This window comes from Osmerus eperlanus, chromosome 4 (assembly GCF_963692335.1).
Source record: "Osmerus eperlanus chromosome 4, fOsmEpe2.1, whole genome shotgun sequence".
NCBI classification, from domain to species: domain Eukaryota; kingdom Metazoa; phylum Chordata; class Actinopteri; order Osmeriformes; family Osmeridae; genus Osmerus; species Osmerus eperlanus.
Genome location: NC_085021.1, coordinates 5,798,553 through 5,825,802, shown reverse-complemented (window position 1 = coordinate 5,825,802; position 27,250 = coordinate 5,798,553). Strand labels below are relative to the sequence as shown.

General features: G+C 46.9%; 4 protein-coding genes across 4 annotated transcripts; 1 reads left to right on the top strand and 3 right to left on the bottom strand.

Annotated features, from left to right (window-relative positions):
* The first annotated feature begins 255 nt into the window (after positions 1-255).
* selenok (selenoprotein K) lies at positions 256-3,817 on the top strand. The gene is made up of 4 exons (XM_062458330.1): positions 256-354; positions 708-798; positions 932-1,009; positions 3,718-3,817. The coding sequence occupies exons 1-4, from the start codon at positions 336-338 to the stop codon at positions 3,815-3,817; spliced, it is 288 nt and encodes a 95-aa protein (XP_062314314.1). The 5' UTR covers positions 256-335.
* A 695-nt stretch (positions 3,818-4,512) lies between these two features.
* Positions 4,513-11,814, bottom strand: LOC134019527 (actin-related protein 8-like). Its single transcript, XM_062460488.1, has 7 exons — positions 11,804-11,814; positions 9,616-9,769; positions 8,769-8,864; positions 8,513-8,653; positions 7,560-7,839; positions 5,427-5,590; positions 4,513-5,016 (listed from the first exon to the last, which is right to left on the bottom strand). The coding sequence occupies exons 1-7, from the start codon at positions 11,812-11,814 to the stop codon at positions 4,873-4,875; spliced, it is 990 nt and encodes a 329-aa protein (XP_062316472.1). The 3' UTR covers positions 4,513-4,872.
* A 2,367-nt stretch (positions 11,815-14,181) lies between these two features.
* LOC134018207 (uncharacterized) lies at positions 14,182-16,756 on the bottom strand. Its single transcript, XM_062458089.1, has 5 exons — positions 16,311-16,756; positions 15,973-16,074; positions 15,186-15,785; positions 14,952-15,057; positions 14,182-14,754 (listed from the first exon to the last, which is right to left on the bottom strand). The coding sequence occupies exons 2-5, from the start codon at positions 16,057-16,059 to the stop codon at positions 14,630-14,632; spliced, it is 918 nt and encodes a 305-aa protein (XP_062314073.1). The 5' UTR covers positions 16,060-16,074; positions 16,311-16,756; the 3' UTR covers positions 14,182-14,629.
* Positions 16,757-16,939: 183 nt separating this feature from the next.
* LOC134019526 (uncharacterized) lies at positions 16,940-26,461 on the bottom strand. The gene is made up of 26 exons (XM_062460487.1): positions 26,432-26,461; positions 26,181-26,279; positions 25,746-25,817; positions 25,151-25,231; positions 24,814-24,861; positions 24,595-24,678; positions 24,266-24,476; positions 23,727-23,770; positions 23,146-23,226; positions 22,944-23,042; positions 22,809-22,856; positions 22,590-22,673; positions 21,722-22,471; positions 21,141-21,221; positions 20,939-21,037; positions 20,804-20,851; positions 20,585-20,668; positions 19,958-20,466; positions 19,704-19,773; positions 19,494-19,574; positions 19,223-19,321; positions 18,677-18,763; positions 18,315-18,416; positions 17,628-18,152; positions 17,394-17,499; positions 16,940-17,200 (listed from the first exon to the last, which is right to left on the bottom strand). Exons 1-26 carry the CDS (start codon positions 26,459-26,461, stop codon positions 17,085-17,087), a joined length of 3,738 nt encoding a protein of 1,245 aa, XP_062316471.1. The 3' UTR covers positions 16,940-17,084.
* Positions 26,462-27,250: the final 789 nt, after the last annotated feature.

Below are 27,250 nucleotides of genomic sequence, written 5' to 3'. Positions count from 1 at the left end.
CTGTGAGCTCAGCAGAGTCAGAGGCCAGGAGGAACATTAGAACATTATCACCACCCTGGGGGGACCAAAGAAGAATGGCAGAGTGTGTTTGACAATTCCTTTGGCCCCTTTTGGTCAACAAGCAAGCAGTGCATTACAGACAGTTGTGTAGTTAGGTTTCGTCCAAATGTTTAATTGGCGGGGTTTTGTATCCATTGAACAGCTAGACACCTTTTTCAATGGGTTGTGTAGGGATTGCCATCTGCTGGACAGAACTAAAACTGCAGTTTTCGGTAAATTTAGCGGATGCGGAAGTGGCTCCAACCGGACGTAAACATCAGGTCTGTGTCGCAGAGATGGTGTACGTGTCCAACGGTGAGTTTCTAAACACGGTAAAATATATATTTTTATAGTTGCAACGTCGTTGCAACGTCCTTATCAACCCACACAATAATATGTAGTCTCTAACCTACTGGCAGACCTAACTGACCACTTTGATATAATGCTAGCTCGCGTGCTAGATTAGCACGAATTTTGCTAGTACCCCATACACAAACAGGCGTCTAGCTCTTTTTTCACAACTGTTTGTAAGTAATGTTTACAGTGTCGTGTCTTTTAACGCTACAATCTGATGTTCAGTAATAAGCTGACCCAACGTGCCGAGTCTTAGCAAGCTAAACTGATCTCCTCAAGCTCGTTGGTGAAGCCATTTTTTCTTTTTTCCTCAGGTCAGGTTCTGGACAACAGGACCCAGTCACCGTGGCGATTATCCTTTTTCAGTGACTTGTTTTGGGGGGCTGTGGAGTTTATCGGCCTGTTGTAAGTATAGACTTTGTGGATAGGATAGGATTGCACAACCCTACCTATGGTTTCAGCCTACAGGTAAACAACCCTAAAGGATCACTAGTGAACTGTGTTCACTAAACCCCAATATATATGTGTTCTGTGTTAGTTTTCAGACGCTGGTTCAGCCAGACCTGACGAAGGATGGCAAAGCTGGCTCCACCTCTCGCTTAACTGATGGCAGAGGGTGAGCAGCCATGTTCCTGTCTGACTACATCATACCTAACCTTCCTGTCTGACTACATCATACCTAACATTCCTGTCTGACTACATCATACCTAACTCTCCTGTGTTCCTGTCTGACTACATCATACCTAACCTTCCTGTCTGACTACATCATACCTAACTCTCCTGTGTTCCTGTCTGACTATATCATACCTAACCTTCCTGTCTGACTACATCATACCTAACTCTCCTGTGTTCCTGTCTGACTACATCATACCTAACTCTCCTGTGTTCCTGTCTGACTACATCATACCTAACCTTCCTGTCTGACTATATCATACCTAACTCCTGTCTGACTACATTACATATAACTACTGTCTGACTACATCATACCTAACCTTGCTGTCTGACTACATCATACCTAACCTTCCTGTCTGACTACATCATACCTAACTCTCCTGTGTTCCTGTCTGACTACATCATACCTAACTCTACTGTCTGACTACATCATACCTAACTCTCCTGTGTTCCTGTCTGACTACATCATACCTAACTCTACTGTCTGACTACATCATATCTAACTCTCCTGTCTGACTACATCATATCTAACTCCTCATTTTTCTTGTGGTGGTGTGGTTTATATTTTGAAGTGGCTTATAGCACGTTTTTATAACAAAACAACAGTAGAAACACTTTTTGTGAATGCTAATTCCCGGGCAATAGAATACATACATTACGCACTTACTTACTTTCGTTTTCGAAGTGTGTTACACAATGGCATGCTGTAAGAAAGCCTATACTCGTGCATTGCTTGGTATCATTGTTCCTGTATCAAGTGCAGCAATTAATTATTATTAGTTAATGTAATAGCTAATGTAATATTGCACATATTTTCTTTCTATTTCCCATAAAGCAATAAGGTTAGGCTACTTAAAGAGACCTTCCACTCACAAAGTATGTTCTAAATGGCATAAATGCTGACAATTAATAATTGACATAACAACGTATTGTAAATTATGGTAGCCTACTCAAAAGCATGTACACTGTCTGCTTCATTTGATCTTGATAGGCTAAGCATTCTGTAGCAAATAATAACAATAAACCCACTATTAATTAAAACTACTTCAGCATAATAATGCACTTAAAATACTAAAGTGAGCAAAGGCATCAATCGCTATAGAATCAACAGACGTGCAATTTAGCTAGCCCGGGGAAGAATACAAACAACGAAAATCACCAGTTAACTTTATTTAAATTAGCAAGAACTATAGACTAATACAATAACAGGCTTAAATGAACTGACAACATAAGTGATACGACTTACAGTTCTCAAGGACGCACACACGCAATCTCAACTGCGGTGTGAAGCGCGTGTCCGTGCAATTCTCCGAAATGCACTCTAACAATTACTGCTGATAGAGGCCTAATATTTTGTACAGCCCTATTTCTGGTACCGTGGCGGCTACCACGGTACCAGATGTACCTACGTACATCATACCTAACTCTCCTGTCTGACTACATCATACATAACCTTCCTGTCTGACTACATCATACCTAACTCTCCTGTCTGACTACATCATACATAACTCTCCTGTCTGACTACATCATACATAACCTTCCTGTCTGACTACATCATACATAACTCTCCTGTCTGACTACATCATACATAACCTTCCTGTCTGACTACATCATACCTAACTCTCCTGTCTGACTACATCATACATAACTTCCCTGTCTGACTACATCATACATAACCTTCCTGTCTGACTACATCATACATAACCTTCCTGTCTGACTACATCATACCTAACTCTCCTGTCTGACTATCATTCCTAACTTTCGTGTTGTTCTTAACCCTTGCGTTATCTTCGGGTCATTCTGACCCATCAGTCGTTGTGACCCACCGTCGTATTGCGACAACTTTACCGCATACAAAAACAAAGTGAAGCATTTTCTTTTAACCGTTGGGCTGTCTCAGACCAGATTTTTATTTGTTTTTGTATTGGGTAAAATTGGGTAGACACAACGATGGTTCGTTTGGATCATGTGACCCGAAAGCAGCACAATGGTTAAGAGTATAGCCTAGGAACCAACTGTCAAGCAGTATGCAAGCTCATGGTTTATTTGCTTTGGCCACCCTCCCATTCAAACAGATTTCCACACAACCACAGCCATTTATCTAATATGGCCTCTTGATACTATGACTGTACATAGGGGCGCTGTTGAGGTATTTTTGTAAACAACCGAGATGATGTTTCGGTAAACATGCTGTGTAAGCTACTGAGGCCCTGAGAGTTGTGGAGCAACATAGATAGCTCAGTGCTAGTGGAATGCCAATTTCCTATTTTTGGAGCCGTCCACTAGCGTCTAGTTATGTTCCAGAAATCCTGTTCCAGCCAATCGCCTTTGGCAAGGCAGGCCTTCCTCCTTGGGTTATTTTGGGAAGCCACTGTCAATCAAACTTGAGCTGGAAGAAAGCACCAAAGTTCAGACAAGAATTGGGCGTGCTGTTTATCATATTTGAATACAATCGTTCATATTACCAAGTGATAGGCAGAGTTTTTGTTTGAGAAAGCAGAACATTTGTTAGTTTCATTGTTGTGCATCTTTCCAGCAGTTTGAATGAAGGATGTGGGCTTTTTGTCATCATAATACTCCCCCCCCGCTTAGCCACAATACATCAGCGTCCGTGTTAGCTTGCTGGCTGTCTGAATGCTGTCGTCTGTACAGACCCCCAGGGCCCCCGGGAGGCCGCAGGCGAATGGGCAGGATAAACCACGGAGGAGGGCCCAGCGCCCCCCCCATGGGAGGAGGAGGATGAGGAAGGTGAGGAAGACTACACAAGTGGAGAAGGAAATATCCAAAGCATCTCTCAATGTATACACTGTCATTGCCTCTGTTTTAAGAGCACTGTGTTATTTAGCGCTTTGAGTGAAAGAAAGGCGCATTACAAATATAATTATTTTTAATAATTAGTATCATTGTACAACACACTTCTACCACTACATGCAGGATTTAAGCCTGTACTGTGTCTCCTCTCCCCTACAGGTAAACGCCTACACCTGCTGTGTAGGCGTGGGCTAGTGCACGGTGGCAGTCTCCGGCCATGAGCCTGATCAACGATGTCATCGTGCCAGACCCCCTCCTCATTGGCTGCTTCTGCCTCTGGCAGACTCTTGACACCACCCTGGGAATTCCTCAGCGTAGGAACCGGGGGGGCTGACACAGCAGCTTCCTGTTCCTGTCACACTCAATGTCACTCTAGTCATTCATCTGTTTTTTTTGTATCCCCTGCTAAATAAAGTGTAGTCATGTTGAAATATCACCTCCGGGTACGCTGTCAATTCAGTGCTGTAGTTTTACAGTTGACTTTTATGAGGAAGGAAAGGCAAATGTTAATATCTAACTCTGGACCTGATTTAACTGTTCCACACAGTGGGAAACTGGTTAATGATTGGTTATGGGGGAGGTTTGATCAGGGATATGCCATGCATAGGTTTCTGGGTACTAAAATATATATGACAGTTGGAAAAAACATTCACTTTATTCCACAAAGACAAACAACATGTATTCATTAGGAATACGACATTTGGAAGATTAGTCTCCATGTAGCCAAAAATATATCCAAACAATCTCTACGATGAATGTCAGAACTGCAACCTGAAATGGTACATCCTAACAGCTGTGACCATAGATACTATTACAGTTCAAGACTCCATGAGTCAAGTACACACAGGTTTATATGACCTGACAAGGCCATAGTTACTGTACAGTGATCTTGAAGTCCTCATCCCCTCAGTCAGGGTGGGTCCAGTGTGTCCTGCTGTGGAGGTGGTTGGCCTCGAGACCCCAACTCCAGCAGAGTCCGCTGGGCGGGGTCAGGGGTCACCAGACGAAGGCGGCCCTCTCTCGGAGCATACGCACCCCGAAGCGCTGCCACTCCCTCTGGTGGATCCACATCTCCTGGGTGGTGTCCAGACACGCCAGCACGGCACCACCCTTCCACGAGATCAGGCGTGGGTCCATGTCCTGCACCGGGACATAAAACAAACAGCCCCGTCAGATCCGGAAAGCCTGCATTTGAATGGAATGCAGAGAAGCCACGAGGTCCAGACGTGTGTGTGATCAAATCAGTTTGGGATTCCACGTTCTTCCCCAAGTAGGCCAGAGATGAAAGGGGTGGGGCACCATGTAGGCTGTCCTCTTAGTGGCCTGGGTTCGAATCCGGCCCAGGCCCTTTACCGCCTGTCTCTCTCTCCCCATATTTCCTGTCCTCTCCAAATACACTATCATAAAATAATAAAAAGGCAGAAATGCCACCCCCCTTCTTAAAATAAATTTTAAAACTATATTATATTAATAATTTTGAATTAATTAAAATTAGGGGTAAAAGGAGGAACCCAGTAGATGGAACCAGTCTCAGGGCGTTCCCAACTTGCCTTGGGGCGGGTGATGACCTCCACGTTTTCAGCCAGCCGTCGGAAGGAAGGCGGCATCTTGTTGATGATGCGGTGTAACAGGAAGTCCTGGGCACGGTGGAACATCAGGCCGCCGCCCACCACCAGGATGGAGCTGTACATCTTACGCTTCGTCTCGTCTGACGCTAAACGGAAATTAAAAATAAAAATATATACACACACACACATTTCATACAGGCAGATAAGTAATTACTTTAATTATCTGCTGTACTATGTTCACTGTTTCTGTCGCTATGGATAAACAGGTCTGCTAAATAAATACATGTTACAATAAATTCATAACAATAATACATACAGTTAGGTCCATAAATATTTGGACATTGACACAATTTTCATCATTTTGGCTCTGTATACCACCACAATGGATTTGAAATGAAACAATCAAGATGTGCTTCAGACTTTCAGCTTTAATTTCAGGGTATTTACATCCAAATCAGGTGAACGGTGTAGGAATTACAACACATTTTATATGTGGCCCCCCCCTTTTTAAGGGACCAAAAATAATTGGACAAACTAACATAATCATAAATCTAATTGTCACTTTTAATACTTGGTTGCAAATCCTTTGCAGTCAATGACAGCCTGAAGTCTGGAACCCATAGACATCACCAGACGCTGGGTTTCGTCCCTGCTGATGCTCTGCCAGGCCTCTACTGCAACTGTCTTCAGTTCCTGCTTGTTCTTGGGGCATTTTCCCTTCAGTTTTGTCTTTAGCAAGTGAAATGCATGCTCAATTGGATTTAGGTCAGGTGATTGACTTGTCCATTGCAGAACATTCCACTTCTTTGCCTTAAAAAACTCTTTGGTTGCTTTCGCAGTATGCTTCGGGTCATTGTCCATCCGCACTGTGAAGCGCCGTCCTATGAGTTCTGAAGCATTTGGCTGAATCTGAGCAGATAATATTGCCAGAAACACAATTCATCCTACTGCTTTTGTCAGCAGTCACATCATCGATAAATACAAGGGAACCAGTTACATTGGCAGCCATACATGCCCACGCCATAACACTACCTCCACCATGCTTCACTGATGAGGTGGTATGCTTTGGATCATGAGCAGTTCCTTCCCTTCTCCATACTCTTCTCTTCCCATCAATCTGGTACAAGTTGATCTTGGTCTCATCTGTCCATAGGATGTTGTTCCAGAACTGTACAGGGTCTTTTAGATGTTTTTTGGCAAACTCTAATCTTGTCTTCCTGTTTTTGAGACTCACCAATGGTTTACATCTTGTGGTGAACCCTCTGTATTTACTCTGGTGAAGTCTTCTCTTAATTTTTGACTTTGACACAGATACGCCTACCTCCTGGAGAGTGTTCTTGATCTGGCCAACTGTTGTGAAGGGGTTTTTCTTCACCAGGGAAAGAATTGTTCTGTCATCCACCACAGTTGTTTTCCGTGGTCTTCCGGGTCTTTTGGTGTTGCTAAGCTCACCAGTGCGTTCTTTCTTCTTAAAAATGTACCAAACAGTTGATTTGGCCACACCTAATGTTTTTGCTATCTCTCTGATAGGTTTGTTTTGATTTTTCAGCCTAACGATGGCTTGCTTCACTGATGGTGACAGCTCTTTGGACTTCATATTGAGAGTTGACAGCAACAGATTCCAAACACAAATACCATACTTGAAATTAACTCTAGACCTTTTATCTGCTCCTTGTCAATAAAATAACGAACTCCCATGAGGGAATAACATACACCTGGCCATGGAACAGCTGAGCAGCCAATTGTCCAATTACTTTTGGTCCCTTAAAAAGGGGGGGGCCACATATCAAATGTGTTGTAATTCCTACACCGTTCACCTGATTTGGATGTAAATACCCTGAAATTAAAGCTGAAAGTCTGCACTTAAAGCACATCTTGATTGTTTCATTTCAAATCCATTGTGGTGGTATACAGAGCCAAAATGATGAAAATTGTGTCAATGTCCAAATATTTATGGACCTAACTGTAAATACATGAATGTAAATTACATAACATGACAAACAGCAACACAACATATTAATATAACATTAACAACAGGTAATAGAGCACTGAATTAAGTACTGTTTAAAGGCTCCTCCAACTATGTGAGGGGAGGGGACTGTGGAGGGGACTCACCGCAGCAGTCGATGCTGTGGAGGATGGCTTTATCCAGGCCCAGGGCCTTGCCCTCAAACTGGGACATGGCCGTCTTCCTGGACAGCAAGGCGGAGGGGGACTCCTCCAGCTCGGCCCCTCCCAGCAGACATTCACTCTGGGAGGGGCCCAGCTCTACCTCCTGGCTGTGGCCCCCACCCCCACGGGGGTCAGAGGGGTCCCCCCCGCCCTGGACGCCCAGCTCCCCCTCCAGACCCCCTGCTTTGGGAAGGGACTTGCGGTCTGCTGATCCTTTAGCTGACTGGGAGGGACAGAGGAGAGACGGTTCGTTTCCGCTGTGTACACAGCGGTTTGTGTGTGTGTGTCTCCTAAGGCGTGTCTAGACGCAGTGTTTCCTCTATGTTGATTTAGCCCTAAATGGCTACATTTCTGCCGCTACGGTATCAGAAATAGGGCTGTACAAAAGGCCGTCTATCAGCAGTGATTGTTAGAGTGCATGTCGGAGAATAGCACGGACACGCGCTTCACTGTGCGTTCTTGAGAACAGTAAGTCCTATAACTTATGTCAGTTCATTCAAGCCTGTTATTGTATTAGTCTATAGTTCTTGCAAGCAGACAGTGTACACGTGCTTTAGAGTGGCCTAACTTAATCGTTAGAATAGGCTACTGACCATTTACAATAAGTTGTTACGTCAATTATTAATTGGCAGCATTTATGCCATTTAGAACATACTTTATGAGGGGAAGGGGTGTCTTTAAGTTGCCTAACCTTATTGCTTTAGGGGAAATAGGACAAAAATATGTGCAATATTACATAAGCTGTTAGACAGTAGACTATTACATTAGCCTGCTCCGAAATATAGTGAACTTCGTTTCGGCTGAGGGGAGGGGGGTGGTTGTTGTTCGGACAGACCTGCCCCCACTGCTAAAAAAAAAAAAATCCTAAAGGACACACTGCTCGACGCATATGCTACCTGGTCCTGTTTGCTCTGGGTTCCAAGCAGGTAGTGCTCATCGTGAGGGTCTTCCGAGTCGCCTTGGGAACGGTACTGTAATGACGTCATCTTCTGGCCTACTATCCCAAACATGCTGGGGTAGAACAGAGCCATGGAGGCCTGGGAACACACGGGCACACACATTCGATATGCTAAGTATCGGTAAGGAAAGAGGACCATGTGTGGTTAAAGAAGGTGAGTGACTGGGAGGCCGTGGAGGAGGAGCAGTGGGTACTTGGAGCTTTTCGTCTCCTAGTCGAATCTGGTAGAGAAGAGCTGGGGCCTCTGGGAAACGTGTGCGGAACTCATGGTCTTGTAGTCCTGAGATGTCCTGAAAAGAGACATGGTTGCCCGACCATGTAGAGGCAGAAATGGGAGTCAGGTGGCTGAGCGGTTAGGGAATCGGGCTAGTAATCTGAAGGTTGCCAGTTCGATTGCCGGCCGTGCCAAATGACGTTGTGTCCTTGGGCAAGACACTTCACCCTACTTGCCTTGGGGGGAATGTCCCTGTACCTACTGTAAGTCGCTCTGGATAAGAGCGTCTGCTAAATGACTAAATGTAAATGACACGCCGTTGTGTAAATAAGATAAATAACATACGGCGATTTAGTTTGTTTAATAAAAGAGCAAGCTATAGACCTGTTTTATAGGGAAAGGTAACCTTAAATGACTTATTTTGTGATCGGGCGCTATATATATATATAAAAATCGATTTAAAAAAAAAGTATACCGTTAGGGGGGCGGGGCGCCCCCCTAATATAATGGTAGGGGAAACACTGTTTTTTCACAATGTGTGCTTCATGTTTTGGCTGCCCGCAATGTTTGGGGCTATCTCGTTGTTATGATCAGTGACCTATGCACTTTTGTAAAGCTCTCTCTTGGAAGTCGCTTTGGATACAAGCAGCAGCTAAATGAATAAATGTAAATGTGTGTCTACTGTGTACTGTATGTTTAAGGAATAAGAAATTATGGCAAAGTATAGGAGTAGTGTGTACCATGTAGGGTTAGTGTGTAGGGTGTAAAGCTTGATGGTGGGGTATAGGAGTAGTAGGTGCTGATCTGGGCATGGCCCTGGTTGGTACCTGGTCCAGGTGACAGAAGACCTCCTTGAGTTGCTGTAGTAGCTGACAGTCTAGCCTGCTGGAGAGCTGACAGTCCCTGTATGGAAAGCCTGCCCTCTGCAGAAGCCAGAAGAAACAGCGTGTAATGTCCGAACCACCGTATGCCAGACACAGCCTGCAGGACACACACACCACACAGAGACAGGTTACTTTTCACTTTGACTTGATGGGTGTGACCTGTGAAGAATGAATGGCACCATGCAATGGTGAAGGGCTATAACCCAGGGTTGATTGCAACTGGTGTGGGAAAACACATGTAGTAGGGCAGAATAGAGGAACTGGGCACAAGTTACTGGTTTGGTCCCTGGTTAGTCCCCAAAAACGTGGCAGAAACAGCAGAAACTATTTGATGGCATTGCATCAAGGCCCAATTGGAGCAGAAGTCATAGGATATTTACAATTGTAGTAGGCCAATAGATCTGTTTTAAAAGTTCAGGGGTGTAATTTGTTGGATATAAAAGGTGAAGCACAGACAAAAGGGAAATCAGATTTTCCTGGGAACCCTCTCGTTGCTGCTCCGTGCTTTTTTTGGACTTTGAAGAAGTTGAATTTGGAATATGATCAGAACTTTAAAAAAAAAGGATCCACAACAGTGCCTCTGTCAGTTGTGTGTCTATATAAACTGCAAAGGTAGCCCACATGACCTAAACTTTCTTACTATGATTGCCTCAATGCACCTAATTAAGACGTACAACAGAACTGAAAGCGTCATTTAGGTGGGGGGAGGGAGGGTTGGGGCGTGGTGTTACTTGCACGGGTGTGATTGATACCGTCTGGCACTTTTGGCCTTGTTTGAACACACACTGGAGCCCCGTCTTGTAATGTTTCTAATATATATTAAAGAAACTTAATATATATTAAAGAAACTTGGGTTCATCAAAGATTTATTAACTAAGTAGCAACTAGCAAACGCGGTCAACATGTGCCTTCAGTTTGGTGTGTGTGTCTTCTACTACTGGAACGTGGAAAGAGCTGGACAACTCCCCAAAGTCGACGACATGTCGTCAAGATTGTAGGCCTGCAGATCACAGGAAAAAATTTTTTTAAAGCTAGTCGTTGCTGCCCTCTGGTGTTCGCAAGTAATAACACCCCCAATAGTTTCACATTTTTCCCCCTCTCTCTCTTTTTCACTTGTGCCAGTATGCATAATACGGCCGATCAAACAAATGAGTAAATGGCTCGTTATACCGTTTGTGTTATATGGATATTCCGTAATTCCAAAATGAAACAAAACAACGGAAACCAAGCCTTTCCCCATAATCTGGTTCTGACATCCAAAATGGACAAAACGATATTACGAGGCTATTTTTCATTTTTTGCAGATACCATCATAAAGGATATGGAATAATCAAACAAACGAGTAAATGGCTCGTAATACCATTTGTGTTATATGGTTATTCCGTTATTCCAAAATAAAACAACGGATACCACGCATTTCCCCATCATCTGGTTCTGACTTCCGAAATGGACAAATCGATATTACGATATTACTATTTTTCATCTTTTGCAGATATCAGCATAAAGGATATGGAATAATCAAAACAACGATTAATGGCTCGTTATACCATTTGTGTTATATGGTTATTTCATTATTTAAAAAAAACCCGAAACAACCAAAAACAAGCCGTTATACTTAAATGTGTGTTCGACTTACTAAAGTGACAAAACGATATTACGGCCCTATATTGCGTTTGTCAACACGGGTTGCAAAATAGAAAAACCAATGGCCACAAGGTACACGGACCCAAAATGATGAAAATTGTGTCAATGTCCAAATATTTATAGACCTGACTGTAGGTAGCATTTGAGGGAGGGTTATGATTCTGAAGAAAAGGATCAAACTCCTTTAAAAGTACCATGCAAGCAAGAAAGTTGCCTCTGTTGTGCTGTCTTGGCCTTTATCACTGCCACAAAAAGGGAGTCCCTGTCACCCTAACATGGAGGCGACTGCAACAATTACCCTAAGATACTCCCTTCTCTCTACTATCTCACTTGCATGTGCAGATGCTATCATCTGTGCAACGTTTCCCTGTCGGGTAGTTGCCTGGTAGCTTTGCCATGCAACAACACGGTCCCTATGTGTCTGTGCCATCTCGTGCTTGCCAAAGATAAACAATGCTTTCTTCAAGTTATTGCAACCACTACTGACCAAAGCATCATGTTTGATGTTTTTGCCAAACAATCTACATGGAAAGCAGAAAGCTGCATTATGGTTGACTGAATATTCCAACCAACTGTGCTTCTCAAACCAGCTGTGGTGAAATGACCTGTTCTGAGCACCAAAGCTGTCCTGTGGGTAGCTCTTCAGCTTAACGTGTCTGGGCCCTGTGTCTTTTTCACTTAAATCATTAGTTGCTGCAGCTGCTTGGTCTGTCTCTTCCTCTCTCTGACTTGAACAGCTTCCCTTTTCTGCCTCAGCCTCTCCTTCTGCATGACCCTTTAAGATAAGTTCAAACATTGAAACATTAACTGATCGAAATCCAGAAGCCAATTTTATGACTTGACATAAAAATATCATGTAATAATCTAGTTTAGGCTATGCCTTGGAGTAGCCTAGGCCTGACAACAAATGCCTATACATTTCTACCACAGTAGAAGAAAATAAAAAAACTCCACTCGTCCTTCTAGACCTGTAGACCACTAACATCCATCACACCGGCTCCTTCAGCCCTGTCAACCTCCTGCTTCTCTCTCTCATCTGACTGGGCGAAGCTGCCACCTCTCCTAAAGAATGTTCTTCCATCTGGTCAATGAATTGGATGATATACCGGTACAATAGCGTTATGAGGGACACTATGACATTTAGTTTTCACTAGCATTAAAGATCCTGTAAAGTGGAATTAAAAACGAGTTTCAAGTTCACCACACCACCGAATAATGTGTTATTAACTACCCATCCAAATTCGAATGAAAAAAAACACCGACAAGTATGTTAAATTAGGCTTTGAAATCGTAAGAAAATTAGCAGTCTTCTCTGTTCGAGACTGGGGGGGCGTGTCGCCTGAAGGAACTGAAGCTCGGCCCCCTCGCTGGAAGGCGCCGCCTCTCTGAAGTAAGCAACCTACGACCCAGATAATGGACGCTACGTCAAGCCGAACAAAACAGTATTTGTTCAATGAGTGAAACATACATATGCATATAAATGAAATATTCCCCTGAGCTGTAACACAGGAGTAAACATTTACAGTAGAGACAGCAGACAGTGAGCTCTCCAACTACTTCTAGCACATTAGCTACCATTTCACCAAAATACCATCATTCTACACCGAGCAGCCTAATATCAAGTTAGCGGTTTGCATTAATTATAGCAGAGATACCTCTGGAAAAGTTATCTAGTATAATTATAACTAGAGAGGGTACCATTTCTGGGGAAATTGTGGGGTGTGCTTGTGTCGGTTGCAGATGGGTCGTTTTTTTTTTACTGACATTTTACAACTGATATAACTGTAGATTTTATATAAAAATGCATACTTATTATTTATGAACATTTGCATAGATTTAAAAGCATACATCATTTACAATTAGCAGCCTCACATAGTTGAAAAGTTCCATCAAAACAAAGAAATTGGGCAATCCTGTTTAATAATGGCCCTAACCTCTATGACTTACCCGTCCCTTAAGTTTTCCGCTTGTAGTGATATTTTCATGCATGTAGCCTGCTCATATTGCATTCATTCCTTAATAAAGAACCCCCTTTGAACCAAGCTGATTCTAACAACGCTGTATCTCAGATGGATTCGCAACTTAAACAGTATCATCTGCTAACGGAAAATATGCCCTCCAAAACGTAAATAATTATTCTTGACATGTATTTAGGGGAAAATGGCTAATTAAAAACAAGTTTACTGTAAGTGTTCATTGTCAGTAAGATTAGAACGCAAAATGCGACAATTTGGTTGCAGTCTTGAGCACTGCGAAAGGTCAGCTGTGCTCTGTTTTTCTCCTACATTCAGACCTGACCCCGGTAAATTGTAGGCCTACTATGAGCTGGCTAAATACTAGACTACTGCTGTGTGGGAATCGCAGGAGCTAACCAGTCGAAGGGCGTACAAAAATACAGTGTTGCTATCACAGCCTGGAAACATAACTAGCTACATGTTTGGCACCTACATTGTGTTGGTCCTAGACCGTGCAACGATTGTGTACAGCGACGCACCACACAAGCTTGAGTTTAAAAACATTGCCAAAGGCAAGCACACCTAATAATATATATGTGAGATTACAATAAGTTGTGCTGCCAAAGCCAAGCACACCTAACTATTCTGAAATAACTCAAGTAGCATTCTCAAAATACATAGGTCATGTGTGTGTAAAATCTGTAGAAAAGCTAGTGTTTAAGGTAACCTTTACACTGATGTAAAGTGTCTGTGTACAATTACTTTAAAACATGTTAATCAGCCTCTCTATGTGGCTGCAGTCCTGACATGGTGATGTTACAACCTTGTACACAAACAGCTCAACAATTACAAAGGAGATGCCAGTAGTTTTTATTGGAATTCTGAACTACAAAATAGAGCATATCCCCCCCAAATCAAATCAAAATGTATTTGTATAGCCCTTTTTACAAGCAATGTCAGAAACTCCAGATATGGTTGGTGAAAGAGAGGTGCAGAACTTAGCATTCTCATACAGCAGGGAAGTGTCAATGGGTGTTGAAACACCAACATCCAGTGTTCAACTTGGGTCAGTTGGTAAATGTCAGTATACTCAGAGGTAGCCACAGGGCTGGGGATGTGATCGGCGCTGCATCACAGGCCGGGGGGTGAGGAAAGGGACCGGGAACTCGCTGTCGTCTGTCATGGAGTCTGGTTTCCGGTTGGCGACTAGATCCAGCTTTGGCAGACTGTCACAGATCGACGTCCACTGGCGACCAGGTCCAGCGTTGGCAGACCCACGACCAGGCAGATGCTGACTCTCTCTCTGCCGCTGCAGCCAGTTGAGTGAGCAGGTGGCCCCCTCTACTGGTGAATGTCCATCATGCAGGCAAGCAGAAAGCCCTGGAGAGAGCTACAGAGATCCCCCGGAAGAAAGCTTTGATGGACTTTGTCTTTTTCTTCTTCTCCTCTCCTCCGGCAATGGAGGACTCACCAAGGTCTGGACCTGGACAGGAAACACCATCACAAAACAGGATATGACATCACACAGAACTTCAGCACTGTGACCTCTCACTTAAAAAAAAGTGTGTGTGTGTGCGTGTGTCTGTGTGTCTGTGTGTGCACATTCATGTGTGTGAACTGGTGGGAGGGCCAACTAAAGTGGGAAAGCCTAAATGAGCCAATGTGCAGTCAGGATCTTACGTTCAGAGCTGAGGGGAGACACTTTGTTGGTCTTAAATATCCTGCTTCTCTTTCTGCCCTTGGCAGCCGCAGTCTGTCGATCCTTGATGGACGTCCTCTCTTTCTTCTGGGTTTGGAAGTGAGAGTAAAGACACACAGAATCATTGAGATTGTCACATGTCGTCCCTTCTTATCGCTGACTCAGCTCAGGTCAGTTCTACCTAGTGCCAGTGTGTGGTGTTGTTTTCAACTTACCAGTGTGAACCATCTCCGGAGGATGGGGGGGTCGGTCTTTCCGAGCGGCCCCAGATGATCTCCCACTGGGCTGGGGGCCCGAGCCATGGAGCCCCTGGAGGTGGAGGAGCTGGAGGAGGAGTAGAAGGATGAAGAAGAGGATTGGGTCCCACTGGCCTTTTCCAAGCCAGCAAACTCCATCTCAAGTCCTTCATCCAAGCTTGTGTTTGTGATGAAGGAGCTGTAAATTCCACCGGCCTTTTCCAAGCCAGCAGACTCCATCTCAAGTCCTTCATGGTCATCATAACCATCCCGCGTTCCTGCGTCACGGTGCTGATGACCAGCAGGATCATCAGAGTCCTGCTCCTCGTCCAGGTCTGTGTTTGGGCATCCATCTTGACCCTGGTCCCAGTCCTTGTCCCAGTCATGGTCCACAGTCATGTCCTCCTCCTCCTTAGAGGAGTCCTGGTCCTGGCCCTCAGTCAAGTCTTCATCCACCCTGAGCAGTTTGGAAAACATGGCCCCAAGATGGTGCATTAGTTTGGGCACCAAGTCGTTCTGGCAGGAGTAGAGGGCTTCTGGGAAACCCAAGATTTTGTCCAGGAAGTCCAAGAAAATGTTCTGTAGAGAAGAGGAGTGCACAAAGGTCGAGGCGCCATACAAACACTGTGGGAATCTTGAATGAGAGAGAAAGTGTGTGAGAGAGAGAGAGAGAGAGAGAGAGAGAGAGAGAGAGAGAGAGAGAGGGGGGGGGGGGGGGAGAGAGGGGGGGGGAGGGTGGAGAGAGAGATAAGGAGAGAGAGAACACCTTCAGTTTCTTCAGGTATGTTTTCCCTGGGGCTCCCTCTGTGTCCTGGGGGAGGAAGGCTTCCACCAGGGCATATAGCTGGAGCATGAAGCAATCTGGACCCTGGGGATGGGGAGGAGGGGGTGGGGGAGGGAGAGGAGGGGAGGGGGGATGGAGGGAGAGAGCAAGAGAAGGAGGGGGGCTGGGTCAAACACCAAAACTGTGACTGACTGATCAGTCAACCACTTGTAAAATTTGGCTCGCATCGTGGAGTAGATGAAAATGACTTCCGTGGCTATCTAGACATGGTGAGGTCACTGCACCTCTGTGATGCAGGACTGGGGAGGCAGGGCACTTACTTTGAAACACGACTGGCGATAGCCAAACACGATCAGGCGCAGCAGAACCAGCTCAATCACCACATCTATGATGCTCAAGTGAGGAATCTGAAAATAGTTCCCACAAGTTATTAGCTAGCTCTTAGACTCTCACATCTCTGATTCTGATGAAGTTAGATGAGATGAGAGGAGATGTGAGGTGTCCAGGTCATTAAACTGTCCATATTGCCTGGGCTTCGAGGCCAATTTGTGTTTGACAAACAATGTCAGTCAGACAAGTTTGCTGCCACAGACAAGTGTCTCGCACCTTCTAGACTGTGTAATGTCACAGACCCCATGCCCAAATGTAAACATTGAGACTGCCTTGCTCAATAAAGATGTTGTGAGCTTGGCACATTTTTATGAGCATGAACTGACCATAAGGGGGGCTGAGGTCAGAAGGGGAAACATATTTCCTCCTCTCTTCCTCCTTTCCTGCCCTCCTTTCCCCCACCATCCATCATCTCCCTTACCTCCTCTCCCCTCCCTTTCTTCCCCTTCCCCCTCTCGTCCCCCTCTCCTCACTGACTCTGCTGCCAGCTCCTGCATGATGGAGTCTAGGAGGGCGTGGACACATGGAACTTCAGCACTGTGACCTCTCACTTAAAAATAGTGTGTGTGTGTGCGTGTCTGTGTGTGTGTGTGCGCGCGTCCGTGTGTGTGAAATGGTGGGACAGGTTCTCTCCCTCTGTCGCTGCAGCCAGTTGAGTGAGCAGGTGGCCCCCTCTATTGGTGACTGTCCTTCATGCAGCCAAATCAGAAAGCCCTGGAGAGAGCTACCGAGATCCCCCGGAGAAAAGCTTTGATGGACTTTGTCTTTTTCTTCTTCTTCTCCTCTCCTCTGGCAATGGAGGACTTGCCAAGGTCTGGACCTGGACAGGAAACACCATCCCACAACAGGATATGACATTACACAGAACTTCAGCACTGTGACCTCTCACTTAAAAAATTGTGTGTGCGTGTCTGTGTGTCTGTGTGTGTGTGCACGTCCATGTGTGTGAAATGGTGGGAGGGCCAACTAAAGTGGGAAAGCCTAAAGGAGCCAATGTGCAGTCAGGATCTTACATTCAGAGCTGAGGGGAGACACTTTGTTGGACTTAAATATCCTGCTTCTCTTTCTGCCCTTGGCAGCCGCAGTCTGTTCATCCTTGATGGACGTCCTCTTTTTCTTCTGTGTTTGGAAGCGAGAGCAAAGACACACAGAATCATTGAGATTGTCACATGTAGTCCCTTCTTATCGCTGACTCAGCTCAGGTCAGTTCTACCTAGTGCCAGTGTGTGGTGTTGTTTTCAGCTTACCAGTGTGAACCATCTCCGGAGGATGGGGGGGTCGGTCTTTCCGAGCGGCCCCAGATGATCTCCCACTGGGCTGGGGTCCCGAGCCATGGAGCCCCTGGAGGTGGAGGAGCTGGAGGAGGAGTAGGAGGATGAAGAAGAGGATTGGGTCCCACCGGCCTTTTCCAAGCCAGCAGACTCCATCTCAAGTCCTTCACGGTCATCATAACCATCCTGTGTTCCTGCGTCACGGTGCTGATGACCAGCAGGATCATCAGAGTCCTGCTCCTCGTCCAGGTCTGGGTTTGGGCATCCATCTTGACCCTGGTCCCAGTCCCAGTCCTTGTCCCAGTCATGGTCCACAGTCATGTCCTCCTCCTCCTTAGAGGAGTCCTGGTCCTGGTCCTCAGTCAAGTCCTCATCCACCCTGAGCAGTTTGGAAAACATGGCCCCAAGATGGTGCATTAGTTTGGGCACCAAGTCGTTCTGGCAGGAGTAGAGGGCTTCTGGGAAACCCAAGATTTTGTCCAGGAAGTCCAAGAAAATGTTCTGTAGAGAAGAGGAGTACACAAAGGTCAAGGTGCCATACAAACACTGTGGGAATCTTGAACGAGAGAGAAAGTGTGAGAGAGAAAGAGAGAGAGAGGGGAGGTGGGAGAGAGAGAGGGGGAGAGAGAGAGATAAAGAGAGAGAGAAGGAGAGAGAGAACACCTTCAGTTTCTTCAGGTATGTTTTCCCTGGGGCTCCCTCTGTGTCCTGGGGGAGGAAGGCTTCCACCAGGGCATATAGCTGGAGCATGAAGCAATCTGGACCCTGGGGATGGGGAGGAGGGGTTGGGGGTGGGGGAGGAAGAGGGGGGGAAGGGGGAGGGGGGGAGGAGGGGGGAGGGGGGGAGGAAGAGAGCAAGAGAAGGAGGGGGGCTGGGTCAAACACCAAAACTGTGACTGACTAGTCAACCACTTGTAAACTTTGGCCCGCATCGTGGAGTAGATGGAAATGACTTCCATGGCTATCTAGACATGGTGAGGTCACTGCACCCCTGTGATGCAGGACTGGGGAGGCGGGGCACTTACTTTGAAACACGACTGGCGATAGCCAAACACGATCAGGCGCAGCATAACCAGCTCAATCACCACATCTATGATGCTCAAGTGATGAATCTGAAAATAGTTCCCACAAGTTATTAGCTAGCTCTTAGACTCTCACATCTCTGATTCTGATGAAGTTAGATGAGATGAGAGGAGATGTGAGGTGTCCAGGTCATTAAACTGTGCATATTGCCTGGGCTTTGAGGCCAATTTGTGCTTGAAAAACAATGTCAGTCAGACAAGTTTGCTGCCACAGACAAGTGTCTCGCCCCTTCTAGACTGTGTAATGTCACAGACCCCATGCCCAAATGTAAACATTGAGACTGCCTTGCTCAATAAAGATGTTGTGAGCTTGGCACTTTTTTATGAGCATGAACTGACCATAAGGGGGGCTGAGGTCAGAAAGGGAAAAATATTTCCTCCTCTCTTCCTCCTTTCCTGCCCTCCTCTCCCCCACCATCCATCATCTCCTTTACCTCCTCTCCCCTCCCTTGCCTCCCCTTCCCCCCCCCCTCGTCCCCCTCTCCTCACCGACTCCGCTGCCAGCTCCTGCATGATGGAGTCTAGGTGGGCGTGGTCTGAGGCGTACTCCCTCAGCCTGGTGTATAGCTGAAACAGCTGCTCTTCATCCTGGAGAACACAGACATAGTCACACACAGACCCCATGTTTTCGAAGGCGTGTTAGATTTATCTCCAAGTTAGCATGTGTGTAGACTGTTCAAGTGGTGACACCCTACCAGGGTGACATATATCAAGGTCACCCAAAGTCACTGTTGGTGGGGAGGGATAATATGTCAGATACCTTTTGTGCTTCGGTTGCCAGCCTTTCTAAAAGCCAGTGAGTTGCTGCCAACATGAACTCTCTGCTGTCAGTAAACAGCGTCTGGGGACAAACATGGATGATCAGGATAACTAGCTAAAATAATCATTACTAACAGCACACAGGAGTTAACTACCTAGCATTTTATAGAACATCAACACACAGGAGCTAGCTAGATAGTAGACTACTCACAGTGAAGGCCTGCCTGAGAGCTGCCACCTTGTAGGACAGTTGGTCAACGGTTCTGTCTCTCAAGTAGTACCTATGGAGATATACATCAGTCAAGTTAACCTGGACAAGCTAACTACAGAGCAATGAGGGAAACCTTGATAAAATGCATTCCTGTGCATACAGTAGTATTTATATCATCTATCTAGAAGAACCATGTGTATGGCGTGTTGTCAAATGTAACAATTAATATATGCCTGTTAAGGAATTGTACTAACTTGAGGAATTCCATTTCATTTTCCCATTTCGCAGGGAAATCGGTCTCATGATCCCAGTCCTGGTCCTTGGTCCAGCCCTCATCCTTCTCCTCCTCAGAGGAGTCCCGGTCCTGGCCCTGGTCCTTGGTCCAGCCCTCATCCTTCTCCTCCTCAGAGGAGTCCCAGTCCTGGCCCTGGTCCTTGGTCCAGCCCTCATCCTTCTCCTCCTCAGAGGAGGACTCCTGGCCCTGGTCCTTGGTCCAGCCCTCATCCTTCTCAGAGGGGTCCCAGTCCTGGCCCTGGTCCTTGGTCCAGCCCTCATCCTTCTCCTCCTCAGAGGGGTCCCAGTCCTGGCCCTGGTCCTTGGTCCAGCCCTCATCCTCCTCCTCAAATGAGTCCTGATCCTGGGAGAAAGACTCCTCCTCGCAGGTCGAGGTGTTTCTGGACCCCCAGGAGGTTCTGGCTGTGGTGCGCAGAATCCCATCTGGACCCACGACCATGCTGGCCTCCATGATGGAAACATCAGTTTGCTAGTGGACAGAAAGGAGACACACACACCTTTAACATTGAGTCCTAAAGGGATGATTCAGCTTGCTGGGATCAAGTGTGGTGGGGAGGTTCTATCTATCCTAATGTTGCAGTTCTCACCCCTTCGTCAGCCAGAAGCGGGGAGTAGAAGTCAGTCTTAGAACATACATGAGACTGATACTGTCTCACCTGTCCTCCAATGAGCTGTAGGGGAAAGGAGATACAAGGAAGGGGATGAGTGACAGAGTGCTACGTAACTGAGCCTGAGTACAGGCTTCAGATACAAGCCTGAACAGGAAAGTCACACTGTTGGCATCTGTCGCACTTCGGAAATCTTACCTGAACTCCGGTCACCGCCATCACCATGGCAGCCATGTGGGGGAATCCCTGCAACAGCAAACAGAGGAAGAGGGACCTGGGTCAGACACGCACCCGGTGTGTGGCTTGTGCGTGTGTGATTGTGTTTGCACTTACATTTGGGCCGAGCCTGGATCTCTCCTCAGACATGGCCCACCACAGTCTGGCGTCAGCCCCCCTCACCATGCACACTCTGCACATCAGTACGTGCACCTTCTGAGGGAGTGTGAAGGAGGGAGAAGCTGTTACAAATAACAACAATAGGCCTGTTTGTTTGGGTAGGTGCGCAGGTGTGTTTGCGAAGGCTGACTCATTGTACCTTAGATCCAGATCCTCTGGTCCATGAGAAGGAGGAGGCATGGTTCCTCTCAGAGCTCACCAGAGCAGAACACAAGCTCCTCTACAGAAACATGAGCAGAGAAGAAGAGGGTGAGATGGAATGTTCTGAAACTTCTGTAGGACCCACAGACCCTTACCATACTGTAACTCAGAGCTTGTATCCGTCGTCTTACACTGAGAAACATAGTATCTCTGACATAAATACTTTTGTTCGTGTAGTTGAATTGACACACTCAAATGATGACTTCCTGAGGTGTCTATTCCTCCAGTCTCACAGGGGGAGAGGAATACACACATTAGGCACCCAGGCTGTCACATTCATAACAGGAGAGAGGGGGTCAAGAGAACTACCTCCCCCTGAATGGAACTAGCCACTCCATCCATGTCCCACTATGTTTCCATAGGGACCAAATAACCCAGGACTGAACCACTCATTATGACATTATGATCTCAACATTCCAGAACATTGCAGCAAATTTGCAGAAAAACAACTGAGATAATGACTGTGTAAGTGTGTGTTTGTGTGTGTTTGTGTAAAGGTAAAGGTAAGATGGCTCTTACCCCAGTCCAAATGACCAATGACTCAGAAGGGTCCCAGTCCTGGCCTTGGTCCTTGGTCCAGCCCTCATCCTTCTCAGAGGGGTCCAAGTCCTGGCCCTGGTTTTTGGTCCAGCCCTCATCCTTCTCAGAGGGGTCCCAGTCCTGGCCCTGGTCCTTGGTCCAGCCCTCATCCTTCTCAGAGGGGTCCCAGTCCTGGACCTGGTCCTTGGTCCAGCCCTCATCCTTCTCAGAGGGGTCCCAGTCCTGGCCCTGGTCCTTGGTCCAGCCCTCATCCTTCTCCTCCTCAGAGGGGTCCCAGTCCTGGCCCTGGTCCTTGGTCCAGCCCTCATCCTTCTCAGAGGGGTCCCAGTCCTGGACCTGGTCCTTGGTCCAGCCCTCATCCTTCTCAGAGGGGTCCCAGTCCTGGCCCTGGTCCTTGGTCCAGCCCTCATCCTTCTCCTCCTCAGAGGGGTCCCAGTCCTGGCCCTGGTCCTTGGTCCAGCCCTCATCCTTCTCCTCCTCAGAGGGGTCCCAGTCCTGGCCCTGGTCCTTGGTCCAGCCCTCATCCCTCTCCTCAGAGGGGTCCCCGTCCTGGCCCTGGTCCTTGGTCCAGCCCTCATCCTCCTCCTCAAATGAGTCCTGATCCTGGGAGAAAGACTCCTCCTCGCAGGTCGAGGTGTTTCTGGACCCCCAGGAGGTTCTGGCTGTGGTGCGCAGAATCCCATCTGGACCCACGACCATGCTGGCCTCCATGATGGAAACATCAGTTTGCTAGTGGACAGAAAGGAGACACACACACCTTTAACATTGAGTCCTAAAGGGATAATTCAGCTTGCTGGGATCAAGTGTGGTGGGGAGGTTCTATCTATCCTAATGTTGCAGTTCTCACCCCTTCGTCAGCCAGAACCGGGGAGTAGAAGTCAGTCTTAGAACATACATGAGACTGATACTGTCTCACCTGTCCTCCAATGAGCTGTAGGGGAAAGGAGATACAAGGAAGGGGATGAGTGACAGAGTGCTACGTAACTGAGCCTGAGTACAGGCTTCAGATACAAGCCTGAACAGGAAAGTCACACTGTTGGCATCTGTCGCACTTCGGAAATCTTACCTGAACTCCGGTCACCGCCATCACCATGGCAGCCATGTGGGGGAATCCCTGCAACAGCAAACAGAGGAAGAGGGACCTGGGTCAGACACGCACCCGGTGTGTGGCTTGTGCGTGTGTGATTGTGTTTGCACTTACATTTGGGCCGAGCCTGGATCTCTCCTCAGACATGGCCCACCACAGTCTGGCGTCAGCCCCCCTCACCATGCACACTCTGCACATCAGTACGTGCACCTTCTGAGGGAGTGTGAAGGAGGGAGAAGCTGTTACAAATAACAACAATAGGCCTGTTTGTTTGGGTAGGTGCGCAGGTGTGTTTGCGAAGGCTGACTCATTGTACCTTAGATCCAGATCCTCTGGTCCATGAGAAGGAGGAGGCATGGTTCCTCTCAGAGCTCACCAGAGCAGAACACAAGCTCCTCTACAGAAACATGAGCAGAGAAGAAGAGGGTGAGATGGAATGTTCTGAAACTTCTGTAGGACCCACAGACCCTTACCATACTGTAACTCAGAGCTTGTATCCGTCGTCTTACACTGAGAAACATAGTATCTCTGACATAAATACTTTTGTTCGTGTAGTTGAATTGACACACTCAAATGATGACTTCCTGAGGTGTCTATTCCTCCAGTCTCACAGGGGGAGAGGAATACACACATTAGGCACCCAGGCTGTCACATTCATAACAGGAGAGAGGGGGTCAAGAGAACTACCTCCCCCTGAATGGAACTAGCCACTCCATCCATGTCCCACTATGTTTCCATAGGGACCAAATAACCCAGGACTGAACCACTCATTATGACATTATGATCTCAACATTCCAGAACATTGCAGCAAATTTGCAGAAAAACAACTGAGATAATGACTGTGTAAGTGTGTGTTTGTGTGTGTTTGTGTAAAGGTAAAGGTAAGATGGCTCTTACCCCAGTCCAAATGACCAATGACTCAGAAGGGTCCCAGTCCTGGCCTTGGTCCTTGGTCCAGCCCTCATCCTTCTCAGAGGGGTCCAAGTCCTGGCCCTGGTTTTTGGTCCAGCCCTCATCCTTCTCAGAGGGGTCCCAGTCCTGGCCCTGGTCCTTGGTCCAGCCCTCATCCTTCTCAGAGGGGTCCCAGTCCTGGACCTGGTCCTTGGTCCAGCCCTCATCCTTCTCAGAGGGGTCCCAGTCCTGGCCCTGGTCCTTGGTCCAGCCCTCATCCTTCTCCTCCTCAGAGGGGTCCCAGTCCTGGCCCTGGTCCTTGGTCCAGCCCTCATCCTTCTCAGAGGGGTCCCAGTCCTGGACCTGGTCCTTGGTCCAGCCCTCATCCTTCTCAGAGGGGTCCCAGTCCTGGCCCTGGTCCTTGGTCCAGCCCTCATCCTTCTCCTCCTCAGAGGGGTCCCAGTCCTGGCCCTGGTCCTTGGTCCAGCCCTCATCCTTCTCCTCCTCAGAGGGGTCCCAGTCCTGGCCCTGGTCCTTGGTCCAGCCCTCATCCCTCTCCTCAGAGGGGTCCCCGTCCTGGCCCTGGTCCTTGGTCCAGCCCTCATCCTCCTCCTCAAATGAGTCCTGATCCTGGGAGAAAGACTCCTCCTCGCAGGTCGAGGTGTTTCTGGACCCCCAGGAGGTTCTGGCTGTGGTGCGCAGAATCCCATCTGGACCCACGACCATGCTGGCCTCCATGATGGAAACATCAGTTTGCTAGTGGACAGAAAGGAGACACACACACCTTTAACATTGAGTCCTAAAGGGATGATTCAGCTTGCTGGGATCAAGTGTGGTGGGGAGGTTCTATCTATCCTAATGTTGCAGTTCTCACCCCTTCGTCAGCCAGAACCGGGGAGTAGAAGTCAGTCTTAGAACATACATGAGACTGATACTGTCTCACCTGTCCTCCAATGAGCTGTAGGGGAAAGGAGATACAAGGAAGGGGATGAGTGACAGAGTGCTACGTAACTGAGCCTGAGTACAGGCTTCAGATACAAGCCTGAACAGGAAAGTCACACTGTTGGCATCTGTCGCACTTCGGAAATCTTACCTGAACTCCGGTCACCGCCATCACCATGGCAGCCATGTGGGGGAATCCCTGCAACAGCAAACAGAGGAAGAGGGACCTGGGTCAGACACGCACCCTGTGTGTGGCTTGTGCGTGTGTGATTGTGTTTGCACTTACATTTGGGCCGAGCCTGGATCTCTCCTCAGACATGGCCCACCACAGTCTGGCGTCAGCCCCCCTCACCATGCACACTCTGCACATCTGTACGTGCACCTTCTGAGGGAGTGGGAAGGAGGGAGGAGCTGTTACAAATAACAACAATAGGCCTGTTTGTCTGGGTAGGTGCGCAGGTGTGTTTGCGAAGGCTGACTCATTGTACCTTAGATCCAGATCCTCTGGTCCATGAGAAGGAGGAGGCATGGTTCCTCTCAGAGCTCACCAGAGCAGAACACAAGCTCCTCTACAGAAACATGAGCAGAGAAGAAGAGGGTGAGGTGGGATGTTCTGAAACTGCTGTAGGACCCACAGACCCTTACCATACTGTAACTCAGAGCTTGTGTCCGTCGTCTTACACTGAGAAACATAGTATCTCTGACATAAATACTTTTGTTCGTGTAGTTGAATTGACACACTCAAATGATGACTTCCTGAGGTGTCTATTCCTCCAGTCTCACAGGGGGAGAGGAATACACACATTAGGCAGCCAGGCTGTCACATTCATAACAGGAGAGAGGGGGTCAAGAGAACTACCTCCCCCTGAATGGAACTAGCCACTCCATCCATGTCCCACTATGTTTCCATAGGGACCAAATAACCCAGGACTGAACCACTCATTATGACATCATCATCTCAACATTCCAGAACGTTGCAACAAATTTGCAGAAAAACAACTGAGATAATGACTGTGTAAGTGTGAGTATTTGTGTGTTTGTGTGTGTGTGTTTGTGTAAAGGTAAAGGTAAGATGGCTCTTACCCCAGTCCAAATGACCACAGGGCCACAGTAGAGGGGGCTGAACTCCCAGGGCAGCAAGGGTCCGCTGGTCATCTGAAACACATGACACACAGAAACCCATTTAAACCCATTTGTCTACCTAGTAACTAAACAGAGCCCATCACTTGACCACAGGGCCACTCACACTGCTTACACCATTTATAAATGTATCTCTAAGCTAAAACAATAAGTTAGCTAGTTTAGTTACTAGTACATACAGTCTGAGTGGAAATGCTGAAGACCCTGAAGCTGGCCTTTATGTCGGCTTGTGAACATTAGGTGCTTGACTGACCTGCACCCCTGTGACCCTTTGATATGTATTTTATTGTTTTGGCTCATAGATACATGTATAAATGGTGTAAGCAGTGTGAGTCTTCCATAATGTTGACTCTTTGAATTTGTTCTGAATGATGTTACCTGTCCTCTGAGTGCTAGTTCCTCCAATGCCATCTTCCCAGCCTGGGTGAGGTAGATCTTAGGAATGTGATGCAGCCAAACTGGGGCCGTGAAGAAGGTCTGTGACAGTGAACAACAGGAGACTTTAACTTCACCATCTTTGTCCAATGGTGACTGATACTGTGCATTTAAGACAGTGGTTTCTCAACCTGAAGACTGCAGAATTTGGACTAAGAACATAGAAGGTGGAATGAGAGAAGGTGAATGGTTACCAGAGTGTCCAGAGATGTTAACTCTGTCATTAACAGCTTCCCAGCACGTGTCAGCTGAACAACAGCAGGCATGGATGACGGAGCCTTCATGGCAGAGAGAAAATGTAGAGAATCTTAGGGATTGTTATGAATAAATCGTAATTTTCAGAGTAGGCTTACATTGTCAATGTTTTAAAAAGACATTACTAAGCTATTGTTATTTGCCCATGTTCTCAGTGAAAACTTTATGCGCCCTCTCAAACTCTTAGCTCCGAGACAGAGGAGAACTTACAGGACGCCACACCGGCATGTACAGCAGCAGAGGTCCAGACAGAGGGCTGAACAGAGGCAGCAGCAGCTCCTCTTCCTCCTCCGTGACCTGAGGAGGAAGAGGACAGTAGAGGAGGTTTTTAATGACAGTCTAATATGAAACTAGCAAACATATGTAAACATTTCCCCCACCAGATATGTACTTCCCCCTTGTGTCAAACTACACACACACAAGATCAAATATTTTGGCATTTTAAGTAGAAATGCTTAAGCCTATAAGAGCGTTACATAAATCAAATGGGCATCAAAACCAGTAATAGGATGTGATCTAGTAGGTTTTGTTGCTTAACTGTACAGTCTTTGTCCTTTTCGATGGGGCTCCAATCCAGTTCCTGGAGGCTCTTTGTCAGATGGTGCCTAACACATCCATCAGCTGACAATGAACTTTCTGAAAGTTTAAACAGAAAAAGGGCATGCAGTTAGCACTGTATCATGAATTGGGTTTGTTATCCAACAACTTAGTTGTCCAAAGGCTCCTTCAAACACTTACCAGAATCTGTGTCATTGTTT

Bases quoted from the DNA above. Each gene is read 5' to 3' on its own strand.
- LOC134019527 (XM_062460488.1), bottom strand. The intron at 7,840-8,512 runs GTAGCATATGCG...TGTCCCTCCCAG, and splicing joins CCCAGAGCAAACAGGACCAG to TCAGCTAAAGGATCAGCAGA. The intron at 5,591-7,559 runs GTGAGTCCCCTC...ATTTCCGTTTAG, and splicing joins CCACAGCATCGACTGCTGCG to CGTCAGACGAGACGAAGCGT.
- LOC134018207 (XM_062458089.1), bottom strand. From the start codon at position 16,059: ATGCTCCAGCTATATGCCCTGGTGGAAGCCTTCCTCCCCCAGGACACA. The intron at 15,786-15,972 runs GTGTTCTCTCTC...TCTTCTCTACAG, and splicing joins CATACCTGAAGAAACTGAAG to AACATTTTCTTGGACTTCCT. The intron at 14,755-14,951 runs GTAAGATCCTGA...TTTCCTGTCCAG, and splicing joins GTCTCCCCTCAGCTCTGAAC to GTCCAGACCTTGGTGAGTCC.
- LOC134019526 (XM_062460487.1), bottom strand. From the start codon at position 26,461: ATGACAGAGTTAACATCTCTGGACACTCTG. The intron at 20,669-20,803 runs GTAAGATTTCCG...TTTCCCCTACAG, and splicing joins TGGCGGTGACCGGAGTTCAG to CTCATTGGAGGACAGGTGAG. The intron at 17,201-17,393 runs GTAAGATCCTGA...TTTCCTGTCCAG, and splicing joins GTCTCCCCTCAGCTCTGAAT to GTCCAGACCTTGGCAAGTCC.